This window comes from Polypterus senegalus, chromosome 4, assembly GCF_016835505.1.
Source record: "Polypterus senegalus isolate Bchr_013 chromosome 4, ASM1683550v1, whole genome shotgun sequence".
In the NCBI taxonomy this organism is placed as follows: Eukaryota; Metazoa; Chordata; class Cladistia; order Polypteriformes; family Polypteridae; genus Polypterus; species Polypterus senegalus.
In genome coordinates, this window is record NC_053157.1 from 99,154,001 (window position 1) to 99,169,246 (window position 15,246).

The 15,246-nt window shown below is 39.7% G+C and overlaps 1 protein-coding gene across 2 annotated transcripts in view; it reads right to left on the reverse strand.

Annotated features, from left to right (window-relative positions):
* Nucleotides 1-15,246, reverse strand: part of hgsnat (heparan-alpha-glucosaminide N-acetyltransferase) — a 376,297-nt gene that overhangs the window by 8,530 nt on the left and 352,521 nt on the right. For both annotated transcript variants that reach the window (XM_039751089.1, XM_039751090.1), the window contains exon 17: nucleotides 14,258-14,370. In XM_039751089.1, the coding sequence (XP_039607023.1) occupies nucleotides 14,258-14,370 (113 nt within the window). The remainder of the gene's footprint in view (nucleotides 1-14,257; nucleotides 14,371-15,246) is intronic.

Genomic DNA, 15,246 nt, shown 5'->3' on the forward strand with positions numbered 1-15,246 from the left:
CTACGGGCTTCTCCCCTTTTGAATTACTATACGGGCGACAACCCCGGGGAATCCTCGACATCCTAAAAGAGGCTGGGAGGCCGAGGCTCTTCCCTCCTCTAATATTTTGAGCGTGGCGCAACTGCGCGACCGACTCACAAAGATCAGGCCCCTCCTAAAAGAGCACGCGTGACTCGTGCGCAAGCAGCGCAGGCCGGTGTTACAACCGCAACTCCGTCCTCAGGGAGTTCGCCCGGGGACGAGTTATGGTGCTCGTCCCACCTCCCACTCGAAGCTGCTCGCTCACTGGCAAGGGCCTTACGAGGTTAAGGAGAGAAAAGGACTCGTCGACTATTTGGTGAAACAGCCCAATCGTCGACCGAGTGAGAGGATCTATCACATCAACCTGTTAAAGCCCTGGAGAGATAGAGAGGAGCTCCCCAGCTCCCGTAGGTCACTCTCCCTTTTCGCAAGCACAACTGCCCTTAACCTCGGCGAAGAGCTGACCCCAAGCAGCGGCAGGAGTTAGCCCAAACACTCCGAGCCATCCCGAGGTGGTGGCGAGTCACCCGGCGGACCGCGCTGATTGAGCACGATATAGTCACGGAGCCCGGGGTAATCGTCCGGGAGAGGCCCTACCGACTCCCGGAGGCAAAACGCGCAGAGGTCGAACTGGAGGTGAAACGTATGTTGGACATGGACATAATTGAAGAGAGCCATAGTCCCTGGTCCAGCCCTATTGTCCTCGTCTCCAAGCCAGGCGGCTCCTGGAGGTTCTGTAATGACTTTAGGCGTCTGAATCAGATCTCCAAGTTCGATGCCTACCCCATGCCCCGCATTGGCGACCTCCTTGGCGGCTGGAGTGCGGCTCGATATCTGACTACCCTTGACATGACAAAAGGGTATTGGCAAATTCCTTTAACGGCATCCGCAAAGGAAAAGCGGCCTTTAGCACCCCTAGCGGGCACTGGCAGTACAAGGTCCTCCCATTTGGGCTGCACGGGCCCGGCGACCTTCCAGCGTCCTGGTAGATAGAGTGCTGAAGCGCCCACCAGTCCTATAGCGCCGCTTACCTGGATGGCGTTGTCATCTATTCCGGCACCTGGGAGGAGCATCTACTGCAGGTCGCAGCTGTCCTCCGAACACTGGCTAAAGCCGGCCTCCGCATAAACCCCGGAAGTGTTTTTGGATTAAAGGAGGCCAAATATTTAGGCTACCTCGTGGGACAAGGACAGGTGCGCCACAGAGCTCCAAAGTGAAAGACATCTTAGAATGGCCCGTCCGAGTACCAAGAAACAGGTGCAGGCTTTCTTGGGGCTTGCGGTTACTACCGCCGGTTTGTTCCCGTTTCTCGAAAGAGCAGCACCCTTGACTGACCTGACAAAAGGGCTCCCTATACGTGGTGTGGACCGACAAAGCAGAACACGCGTTCAGTGACCTAAAGAAGGCCCTAACGTCGGCACCTGTGTTACGGACGCCCGATTTTGGGCTCCGTTTATTCTCCAGACCGGCGCCGGACACAGGCCTGGGTGCCGTGCTGAGCCAAAGCGTCGATGGTGTCGAGCACCCTGTGATGTACCTTAGCGGAAACTGATGGACCGGGACCCGTGCGCGCGGCAGTGGAGAGGGAGGCCTTGGCCATTAAGTGGGCAGTGACCCACCTCCGTACTACCTGCTGGGTCGCGAAGTTCGCTGGTGACTGATCACGCTGCACTTCAGTGGATGTCCCTGCACAAAGAGTGAATCCGCGGGTCACCAGGTGGTTCCTGGACTTACAACCGTATAAGTTCACTGTCACTTATCGGCGGGCACCCTTCAGGCCAATGCCGATGCCCTCTCGTATTCACGACCTCTCGGTTAGGTCCGCCCGACCTGACGGTCCTGGGCTAAGGGGGATCGTCACGCGCACGCGAGTAGGAGGCAGCGGATTGATTCGACAGCACCTGGGAAACCACTGCGCCAGGGAATGGTGGGGTATTAACTTTCTCCCTCTGCTTCCTCATAGGCAAAAGACCGCCCTGCACCATAGGCATGGATGACCGCAGTGCGATACTTCCGCCCTTCCTCCGCCATCTTGCCCTGGCGTCATCCTTCCCATCCTCCCTTGCGGTCCTTCCCGACATTCCTCCACTTCCGGCTCCTCCCCAATAAAATGGCCGCGACGCCAGGAGTCGGTGTCGCGTTATGAACTTTGAGTTTATAGTTTTGACCTGTTTTTTCTTTGTATGTAAGAATATACGGGGCCGGAAAACCCCAACACTTCGTACTGTCTCTGCTCGTCCTTTACAATATATATATATATATATATATATATATATATATATATATATATATGTATGTATATATATATATATATATATATATATATATATATATACATATACATACATATACATATATATATATATATATATATACACATACATACATATACATACATATATATATATATATATATATATATATATATATATATATATATATATATATATATATATATACATACATACATACATACATACATACATACATACATATATATATATATATATCTATACTAATAAAAGGCAAAGCCCTCACTCACTCACTCACTCACTGACTCACTCACTGACTCATCACTAATTCTCCAACTTCCCGTGTGGGTGGAAGGCTGAAATTTGGCAGGTTGATTCCTTACAGCTTCCTTACAAAAGTTGGACAGGTTTTATATCGAAATTCTACGCGTAATGGTCATAACTGGAAGCAGTTTGTCTCCATTTACTGTAATGGAGATGAGCTTCAACGCCGTGGGAGTTTCGTGTGACATCATCACGCCTCCCACGTAATCACGCAGTACATAGAAAACCAGGAAGACCTCAAAAAAGCGCTCAAGAAAACATGCATTATATAATTGAGAAGGCAGCTTAAACAATAAGAAGCGAGTTCTGCTACTTCAGAAACAAAGCACGCATGTAAACCTACACTTTAAATTAAGTTCATAGACAGGCTGCGCTGGCGTTTGTAATTTAGTGCCTGCCCATATAAGGCCATCCGTCCAGCGGCAATCCAATAGCAAACTGCCACGGGTAAATATTCACGGGTGAAGGACTGTGCTTATGGAGAGGAAGATGAGATGGTCAGGGTGGTGTTTGACACAAACTCAGCGAAACTGCCAGAGAAAGTTTTAAGTGCCAGGACTAAGGTAACATTAAATAAAGCTATGGACATAGCGAGATGGCACCAGCACAGCTGGGAACCTTCGATGCAAGTACACCGAGTGGCTCACGTGAACTGATGCAGTGCACAGATAAAAGCAACAGTTCCAAAGAGCTGAACAAAACCGAATTACACAATTGAAAAGGCAGCAAAAATATGAAGCGTCTGATAAGCATATTCATAAATGCAGCTACTGTGGAAACAAAGCACACGGTGGAAAAAGTGAATGTCCCGCTAAAGGAAGACAGCGTAAAAAAAAACAAAAAAACCCGTGCATGCAGTTTGTCACATCACAGATAAAAAGGAAGACGAGCTGTTTATTGATGCAGTAAGGAACTAATCGATGAATGAAACCTCTTATCTTTACAACGATTGACAAACACGGAATGTAACTTGAACACATCGTACAAATACGAGCCTGATTGAAAGAAATAATGATAATCAAATCCTTGATGACAGCAACATTCAATAACACTCACAAAACAATTACTGTATATTGACAATCATGTTACGTTATTTTTAAAATGTTCCCTTTTCTTTTCATAACTTCTACTTCTCCACTGCGATACGGGTATATATATATAAATGTATATCTATAGCCCGATCTACAATACGTACTTTAGCATAGACAAGCCGCGCGCTGTGGCTCAATTGTAGAGTCTTCAGCCTCTAACGCCGACATTCGAGGTTTGATTCGAGAGGGATGTACTGACTATGTACGCGCTACCGATTCATTTTACCTTCCCATCTCCTTGGTTTGGGACGTATGAAAAAATATTAGGTTAACGCAGAATCATGTTGCGTTATTTTTAAAATTTTCCCTTTCTTAGCACAACCACAGTTGAGAAGCTTCGATGCATGTACTCCATAACACGTTAAAAAATAACGCATTTAATCACACTTTCAATTCCAAGCAAACAGGAACTTTTGTCAATGCATGATTTCCTGGTACATCCATTACACTGATGCACACATCACAGCTACAAAAATGTTAGAGTCGGAATAAAGCACGTTCCTACGACTGATCATTTCAACTACCCGAAGCCTTGATAAAAGCATGGTTTTGTGCACACTGAAAAGCAAGCAAAATTAGATGCATTACAGAAAGCGGACTTTGTGGCTCTTACTGGGGATCATTGGACTTCCGTGACCGTTAGTAATTCTAAATACATCTAATTACAAAATGTTCAATGATCACACTGTTTTAGCCTAATGTACAAAATAATTTTGGCTAATGTTACTCAGAGTTTAAAGAGTAAGCTGGTCAAATTACCTTTTATGTTTCTGACTTATTTTTTTAAGAAGAAAAACTGCACTTTATGGTGAAATTTTGGTTATTATTATTTAAAGACAATACTATTCTGAAAATGTACTTAAAGTACTTAAACTACCACTTTATTTTTAAGTCTGCCCAATTTTAACCAGGGATGATATTTTTGTTTCTGTTTTGAATTCAAATGCAGCTTAAAAGCTTTTTTTCAGAAATTAAAACAGCTTCAGTTTACAATATTCATGTCCATGTCTATTATTTGATTCTGTCGCCCACTAAAACCATTTTAAATAAAAAAAACATTTGCGATTTGGGGCAAATTTACGTGTCGATTACATACGATTAATCAAGATTAATTCTTACACAGCCTCTAATTAATTGGATTAATTTTTTAATCGAGTCCACCTAATATATATATATATATGTAGATATATATATGTAGATTTGTATATATATGTGTATATACAGTATATATGTAGATATGTATATGTTGTATATACAGTATGTATATATATGTGTGTGTATATATACAGTATGTGTATATATATGTATATGTATATATATGTATGTGTGTATATGTGTATATATATATAACTGTATATATATGTGTATAGATGTGTATATATATATATATATATGTTTATATGTATATATATGTTTATATATGTGTCTGTGTGTGTATATATATATATATATGTTTATATGTATATATATATATATATATATATATATGCCAGCAACACTCATGACAATTACAAAACAATTACATTGTCAATCATGTTACGTTATTATTAAAATGTTTCCTTTTCTTTTTACTTCTCCGCTGCCAATCGCAGCTATTTTGCTAAAAATATATATACATACACTAGCAAAATACCTGTGCTTTGCAGCGGAGTAGTAGTGTGTTAAAGAAGTAATGAAAAAGAAAAGGAAACATTTTGAAAATAACGTAACATGATTTTCAATGTAATTCTTTTGTCACTGTTATGAGTGTTGCTGTCATATCTATATATATCTATATATATCTATATACACATACATACAGTGGGTACCGAAAGTATTCAGACCCCCTTAAGTTTTTCACTCTTTGTTATATTGCAGCCATTTGCTAAAATCATTTAAATTAATATTTTTCCCTCATTAATGTACACACAGCACCCCATATTGACAGACAAAAAAACAAATTTTTGAAATTGTTGCAGATTTATTAAAAAAAGAAAAAATTAATATCACATGGTCCTAAGTATTCAGACCCTTTGCTCAGTATTTAGTAGAAGCACCCTTTTGAGCTAATACAGCCATGAGTCTTCTTGGGAAAGCTGCAATAAGTTTTTCACACCTGGATTTGGGGATCCTCTGCCATTCCTCCTTGCAGATCCTCTCCAGTTCTGTCAGGTTGGATGGTAAACGTTGGTGGGCAGCCATTTTTAGGTCTCTCCAGAGATGTTCAATTGGGTTTAAGTCAGGGCTCTGGTTGGGCCATTCAAGAACAGTCACAGAGTTGTTGTGAAGCCACTCCTTTATTTTAGCTGTGTGCTTAGGGTCATTGTCTTGTTGGAAGGTAAACCTTCGCCCCAGCTGAAGTCCTCAGCACTCTGGAGAAGGTTTTTGTCCAGGATATCCCTGTACTTGGCCGCATTCATCTTTCCCTCGATTGCAACCAGTCGTCCTGTCCCTGCAGCTGAAAAACACCCCCACAGCACGATGCTGCCACCGCCATGCTTCACTGTGGGGACTGTATTGGACAAGTGATGAGCAGTGTCTGGATGTCTCCACACATACCGCTTAGAATTAAGGCCAAAAAGTTCTTTCTTGGAGTTTGCTAAAAGACACCTGAAGAACTCTGAGATGGTGAGAAATAAGATTCTCTGGTCTGATGATATATATATATATATATATATATATATATATATATATATCTCCTTTATGTGTGAGCAGCTGTTGCTGGGGTGCCAGAATCCATCGAGGAAGAAAAATGAAAAACATTATTTGTACAAAATCTTAATTTATCTATCCATTCCTAAATAATTAAATGGGCAGGCTATTTCGTATCAGTGCAATATGCTGCTTGTTAAAACGGATGACTCCTGCTCTTACGTGCACTTAGTGCTGCGCGGGTATTATGAACTGTCGTATCTGTTCAAGTTCTTTTTAAATTTAAAATATAAAGTAATTTTTATTTAGTCGACAGAAATATGTTTGGAAGAAATGCAAGTTAAATTTAGTCATCATTGCATAATTTTTTCTTCACCATAGAAATTTAAAGACTAAATTCAACTTACATTACTACCAAATATATTTCTGTTGACTAAATAGAACCTACTTATATCCATATTCGAGCTATTGAGCTGTTGCCTGCCTGCCTGAATAAGTCACCCTCGCTTCGCTCTTACTTTTTTACCATTCATTTAATCATGGTTAGTCGCGAAAAAATTTGAAAATGGAAGGATAATTACACTGAGGACGACTTTACCAAAACAATTATTGATGGCGAATAAAGTATCCATTATTCATAAAGCTTCAATTGGTGATCTCTTTTTCTGCGATAACCTCATATTTTTTCATACTTCTTCTTAAACCAAAGCGGTGCGAGGGTAAAATGAATTGGGAAGCGCTGATATATATATATATTGAATATATTGAAATAGTCTTACTGTCAAATAATGCAAACAGTACGCGGCACGTGTTTCGCCCTAATTTTGGGCTCATCAGGCGTACACACTCACTGCACCCCCTCTCGGGAATCGAACCTCGGACGTCAGCGCTAGAGGCGAAGTCTCTCATGTTGCGCCACGGCGTGTGGCTCGTTTATTTCACAGTATGTAGATCGGGGTATATATATATATATATGATAAATCCTGTAGCCACAATAAATGCCTTTATTGAATAGACAAACCAGGGATGAACAAGTTCCTTTCTACTGCAGTCACAGCCGCAATACACATACAAAACATCAATAATAACTCATAAACTTGCAATATTATTTAGGAAAATCGCAACATTTTACTAACCAAAAATTTGGATTATTTGTAAACAAAATCCATCGTCCTCTCTTTCCTCAAAAACAGTTCAATTACTCGTATTATCCGTGTGCTTCAGTTCTATCAAAACCTCACTTTCTATCGCCATCGAAGCTAATGCTGAAAGGCAAACCTGCCCTATGGTATTTCTGGCATAAGTTTGAATTCGCTTTAGGCCTGAAAATGTCCGCTTGACAGAAGCAGTGTACACAGGAATACTCACCGCCAAATATACTGATGCGACCCCATGTACCAATAAACCAATACCCCATGCTCTCATTCAGATTTTTCTGATGAAGGAAGTCAAGGAGATCAGTGGGAGATTCTCCTGCAAAAATCATCCATGGCATACATTACAGTCAGTTCTGTTTTTAGCCGAGACAGATCAAAAAGTGCTCTGTGGCTCTTGTTTTAAACTGGAGAAGGCTGCATGCGTGAACTTTTTCTTGTATTCCCGAAACTTCGGGGGCTCGAGGAGTGTGACAAACATCAGGTTTTCGTGGTCTTGAAATCTGGTCTGTGCGTGGCAAATAATATTGTCCAGATTCCTGCCATGGAGTTGGCCATAGTGCACGCGACGATCTGCCTCGTAGAGTTCCTCATATCGGCTTCTATCCAATCAATGGGTCTGAATACGGTGACGTTGCCGTACGTCTGCTAGAGGGCCCTATTGGCACCAATTTAAAATCTGATTGGTTGAAGCAACAGGTTAATCGACATTTATTTTGCGTTAAGAGTGCCTCCACAACAGATTATGAAAGCCTCTCTGCCTGGCAACAAATGACGGCTGAAATGTGATTGGTTAAATATTTTAAAACGAAACTCCGCCTCCCACGGCTATCGAGCTGCATTCTATTACAGTATATGGACGAAAATACGTTCCAGTTATGACCATTACGAGTAGAATTTCGAAATGAAACCTGCCCAACTTTTGTAAGTAAGCTGTAAGGAATGAGCCTGCCAAATTTTAACCTTCTACCTACACGGGAAGTTGGAGAATTAGTGATGAGTGAGTGAGTCAGTGAGGGCTTTGCCTTTTATTAGTATACTAGCAAAATACCCGCACTTCGCACCGGAGAAGTAGTGTGTTAAAGAAGTAATGAAAAAGAAAAGGAAACACTTTGAAAATAACGTAACATGGGTGTCAATGTAATTGTTTTGTCACTGTTGTGAGTGATGAGTGTTACTGTCATATATATATATATATATATATATATATATATATATATATATATATATATATATATATATATATATATATATATATATATATATATATACACATATACATTCACCTAAAGGATTATTAGGAACACCTGTTCAATTTCTCATTAATGCAATTATCTAATCAACCAATCACATGGCAGTTGCTTCAATGCATTTAGGGGTGTGGTCCTGGTCAAAACAATCTCCTGAACTCCAAACTAAATGTCAGAATGGGAAAGAAAGGTGATTTAAGCAATTTTGAGCGTGGCATGGTTGTTGGTGCCAGACAGGCCGGTCTGAGTATTTCACAATCTGCTCAGTTAATGGGATTTTCACGCACAACCATTTCTAGGGTTTACAAAGAATGGTGTGAAAAGGGAAAAACATCCAGTATGCGGCAGTCCTGTGGGCGAAAATGCCTTGTTGATGCTAGAGGTCAGAGGAGAATGATTCAAGCTGATAGAAGAGCAACTTTGACTGAAATAACCACTCGTTACAACCGAGGTATGCAGAAAAGCATTTGTGAAGCCACAACATGCACAACCTTGAGGCGGATGGGCTACAACAGCAGAAGACCCCACCCGGGTATCACTCATCTCCACTACAAATAGGAAAAAGAGGCTACAATTTGCACAAGCTCACCAAAATTGGACAGTTGAAGACTGGAAAAATGTTGCCTGGTCTGATGAGTCTCGATTTCTGTTGAGACATTCAAATGGTAGAGTCAGAAATTGGCGTAAGCAGAATGAGAACATGGATCCATCATGCCTTGTTACCACTGTGCAGGCTGGTGGTGGTGGTGTAATGGTGTGGGGGATGTTTTCTTGGCACACTTTAGGCCCCATAGTGCCAATTGGGCATCGTTTAAATGCCACGGGCTACCTGAGCATTGTTTCTGACCATGTCCATCCCTTCATGACCACCATGTACCCATCCTCTGAAGGCTACTTCCAGCAGGATAATGCACCATGTCACAAAACTCGAATCATTTCAAATTGGTTTCTTGAACATGACAATGAGTTCACTGTACTAAAATTGCCCCCACAGTCACAAGATCTCAACCCAATAGAACATCTTTGGGATGTGGTGGAACGGGAGCTTCGTGCCCTGGATGTGCATCCCACAAATCTCCATCAACTGCAAGATGCTATCCTGTCAATATGGGCCAACATTTCTAAAGAATGCTTTCAGCACCTTGTTGAATCAATGCCACGTAGAATTAAGGCAGTTCTGAAGGCGAAAGGGGGTCAAACACCGTATTAGTATGGTGTTCCTAATAATCCTTTAGGTGAGTGTATATATATATATATACACATATACATATATATATACACATATACACACACACACATATAAATAAACATACATATATATATATATATACACATATATATATATATATATATATATATATATACACATATATATATATATATATACATATATATATATATATATATATATATATATATATATACACATATATATATATATATATATATATATATACACATATATATATATATATATATATATATATATATATATATATAAACTGCTCAAAAAAATTAAAGGAACACTGGATATCTATACTGATATAGACTGGGTAATGTGTTAGGAACGAAAGGATGCCACATCGTTTGATGGAAATGAAAATGATCAACCTACAGAGCCCTGAATTCAAAGACGCCCCAAAAATCAGAGTGAAAAAATTATGTGGCAGGCTAGTCCATTTTGCCAAAATTTAATTGCAGCAACTCAAAATTGTACGCAGCACTTTGTATGGCCCCTGTGTTCTTGTATACATGCCTGACAACATCGGGGCATGCTCCTAATGAGACAACGGATGGTGTCCTACTAGATCTCCTCCCTGATCTGGACCAGGGCATCACTGAGCTCCTGGACAGTCTGAGGTGCAACCTTGTGGCGTCGGATTGACAGAAACATAATGTCCCAGAGGTGTTCTATTGGATTTAGGTCAGGCGAGCTTAGGGGCAGTCAATGGTATCAATTCCTCCATCAGGATTTCATGCCGATACCTAATGTCAGTCAAGGTGCAGTTGTATAGCCTGTAGAGGATATGCCTCCCCAGACCATCACTGAACCACCACCAAACCGGTCATGCTGAATGATGTTACAGGCAGCATAACATTCTCCAAACTCTTTCACGTGTGTCACATGTGCTCTAGGTGAACCTGCTCTCATCTGTGAAAACACAGGTGCCAGTGGTGAAACTGGCAATTTTGGTATTCTATGGCAAATACCAATCGAGGTCCACGGTGCTGGGCAGTGAGCACACAGCACACTAGAGGACGTTAGGTCCTCAGGCCACCCTTATGAAACCTGTTTCTGTTCGTTTGGTCAGAGACATTCACAACAGTGTCCTGCTGGAGGTCATTTTGTAGGGCTCTGGCAGCACTCACCCTGTCCCTCCTTGCCCAGAAGAGCAGATACTGGTACTGCTGATGGGTTATGGACCTTTTAAGTCCCTGTCTAGCTCTCTAGTGTAACCACCTGTCTCCTGGAATCTCCTCCATGCCCTTGAGATTGTGGTGGCAGACACAGCAAATCTTCTGGCAATGGCACATATTGATGTGCCATCCTGGAGAAGTTGAATGACCTGTGCAACCTCTGTAGGATCCAGGTATTGCCTCATGCTACTTAGTAGTGACACTGACTGCATCCATATGCAAAAGTGAAAAAACAGTCAGAAAATATTAAGGAAGGAAAAATGTCAGTGGCCTCCACCTGTTAAACCATTCCTGTTTTGGGGGTTGTCTCATATGCCCAGAGGTTTCAGTGACTTGATGCTATACTCTGATAAAAAAGTGTGTTCCTTTAATTTTTTGAGCAGTGTGTGTACATATACATATACACACAGTATGTGGGAGTGGGCAGGCAGGGGTTTAAAAAAATCCTGCAGACTTCTATTTCATGATATTATGTATGGTATACCACAAGGATCTATTCTTGGTGCGCTGCTTTTTTCAATCTAAATGCTTTTATTAGGCCAGATTTGATGAACTACCAAAGCTATGCAGACGAGACACTTTTTTTATTTATTGATAGCGCCCAATGACCCTGGTGCTGTTGACTTTCTGATCTAATGTCTTAGCAGTATTTCCAAATGGATGAACAGTAACTTTTTCAAACTAAATAAGGGAAAAAATACAGAAATCTTAGTGACTGGCAAATATGGAAATAGCAAGGGTAAACTTGACCCCTTAGGTTTTAAATTCAAGTTGGAGGTAATCATGGACTTTAAGCCACACATTAACTAGTTTACTAGGACTGCATTTTTTCACTTAATGAACACTGCAAAAGTTAGAACTCTTATAACATTAAAAGAGGCTGAGAAATGAATCAACACATTAGTTTTTAGTCAACTAGATTGCTGTAATGCACTCCAAACAGGACTACCTAAGAAAGGCATTTATCGGTTGCAATCAGTGCAGAATGCAACAGCAAGAATCTTAACTAGAAAAAGAAAATTTGAGCACATCTCACTAGTTTTAATATCTTTATGTCATGTCAGTTACCTATGTCATTTAGAATAGAGTACTATTATGGTATTTCTAATGGTGTATAAAACTTTAAATAATCTTGCACTTTCCTATATTCTTATAGATCTAGTAATGGAGGTTTACTTACAATTCCAGCAACTATGTTTAAATTGAAGTGTTGAGGTGGCCTTTTGCTGTTATGCACCTAAAATCTGGAATATTTTACCAATAGAGAAATGCCAGGCTAATACTGTGGAATATTTGAAGGAAAAAAAAAAAAGAAAAAGAAAAAAAAAAAATCAAAATTCCTGTTATTTAAATTTGGCTTTTTCCTAGCTACACTTTAGTTGTACTTTTAATAGACTATATAGGTTTAGAATGATCATATTCTTGAGTGGTTTGCAATTTTTATTGATCTCTTTGGTTTCTTTTCTGGTTCCTCTGTGGTGGTGTTTTGAGCCACCACCACCTGATCAAAGCTTGATGCAGCCACCTGTGATGCTTGAATGAAGGCAGGTGGCCCAGATGTCCATGAAACTGACTTCACTGAATCCTCTCAGACAGTCTGGAAACAGTGAGGAAATATTTAAGCACATTTGTGTTAGGTAGCTGCGGTGGGCTGGTGCCCTGCCCAGGGTTTGTTTCCTGCCTTGTGCCCTGTGTTGGGTGGGATTGGCTCCAGCAGACCCCCCGTGGCCCTGTAGTTAGGATATAGCAGGTTGGATAATGGATGGATGTGTTAGGTAGGATTCCCAGTGGGGGCTAGGTGATATTTTGGCCTTGAAATCCCATCAGATTTTGTTTTCTTCTCCAGCTTAACTGGACTTTTTTGTTTTTTTCTCTGTCCTACCAGTCATTTGACCTGTTCACTAGATTCATCTTTAAAGACTTACATCATGATGTTGTAAAATAAGGATGCTGCTCTTCTACTACTTATATATTCACGTTTAAAAAGATCACATAGTTTTATTTGTTTTTCCGGTTATTAATCATTCAATATTCTTACCTAATCTTATTTGTTTTTTCTTTTTTTGTAACTTTCTTTGACATCTTGTAAAACACTTTGAGCTACATTGCTTGTATGAAAATGTGCTATATAAATAAATGTTGTTGACAGGTTATGTCAAATTAGACAACTGTGTGTCAACTTTTCAGCATATTTTAAAATTTACAAAGTACCGAATGCCCACCCCTTTTTGTGACTGCCAATAATTTGGGATCTGACAATACTGCTGTCTATGAGAAGGCTTTACAAGTTTAGTGATTTCAGCCACAATCTTGTCCCTTTTTATTCATTGTTTCCATTCTTTCTTGGTACACAGAACATTAAAACATGCAAAAACAGAAAATGAAAATCTCTTCTGTTTGCAACGTCCAAAACAATTCCTAAACCAACTCCTTAATTCCTTGTAATTACATTATATGCATTGTACTTCCAGGTTTGTATATCTATTTATATATATCTATATATCTATTCCCATCTTAACTGTACATATCGTATTTAACTGTATATATCGCATTTAACTGTAAATATCGTATTTAACTGTACATAATATGCACATATTATATTTATTGTACTTCTGCTCTTTGCACTTCTGATTAGATGCTAAACTGAATCTCGTTGCCCTGTATTTATACATGTGTAATGACAAAGTGAATCTAATCTAATCTAATCTAACAATCAAACATATGTGGGCCCGCGTTATGACTTAAGAAAAATTTTTTTCAGGGCAGGTCCAAGGCCGGACAAAGCAGCTGGGTATGACAAACTATATGACCAGTGGCCACTGGAGCATGCAGCTGACTTGCTAAGATTATGTAAATTAAGTTGATAACTAAAAATCACTAGAAACGTTCTATAATGTGGCATGGCCTTTATGCAGCGTTTGTCTTTTTGTTGAATGCTACTTTGTGTTTTATTTTCAGTTAAAATGCAGAGTTTTCTATATTATAAGAAGCTGTATCAAAATAAACTAAATTACTTTCACTATAGATAAGAGTTTGGATTAATTGTACTATAAGTCACACTCATTAAGCACACTTGAAAATTTGGTTTATATTTAAAATTACCAAAAATTGCTCACCTGTATAAAAAAATGGAATTCCAGACCAACATCTCTTCACATCGACCAGATAGTAAATTATCATTAAAGCCACAAAGGCAAAACAGCTCAGAGTAGTAATGTAGGAGAGAGACCTGAAAGTAAAAGAAGAAAATAAATAAAAAGTAGTTTCTATAAAACATTTTTACTGATCATTATGGCCTCAGGTATCAATTGAATGAATATAAATAAAATCACTGAGGCAGACGTTTTGTTTGGATATTGCCCACTCCAACGCATCCAATCAGATGAAAGAAAAAAAAAATAATTTGTGATAAAGAAAATAAAAATCCATAGTCTGGGCCTTAAATGTTCAATGTGCAGGTGTAAATACCCTTCAAGCATAAGCCTGTCTAGTGTTTTAAGGGATCATTTCCTCCAAGGCTTAGCACTTATGCTTTTGGTCAGAAACAAAAATAAAAAAGACAATTATTACTATTAATTTTCCACTTTTATCTCATTTATATCAGAATTCAGAAGCTTTACAACATGCATTTTTTACTAGCTGACTGTTAAACTACACTCATTGTCACTTAAATGAGCAGCTACCTAATTTCACAGGTTCCTTGGCTTTGAGCTTTCTAATACCCAAAAAAAATCTGGTGATGTTGCTTCCCAAATGAGTAACCATTTACCACATCTACTCCTCTGCCACAGCCCTAACCACACCATTCCAGCAGTAGGTTTGACAATTTAATTCCCTTTAAAAAATATACATGTGGAACTGTACACTAGTGGCTACTGCCACCTTCAAAGTACTCCCCTTGTGCATCTATATACTGCCTTAAACGGCGTTCCTATTTGTGGAAGCAGACCTGGAACTCATTTTCAATATTAACTTCCATCGTTGTTTTTGGCTGTCCACTTCTGGGGTCATCCGTCATATCTTCTCTTGAACCTCTTATTCCATTCAAACACACTTGACTTTTATATGGCATCTTCTCCATATGCCACTTGCAACAGATATTATG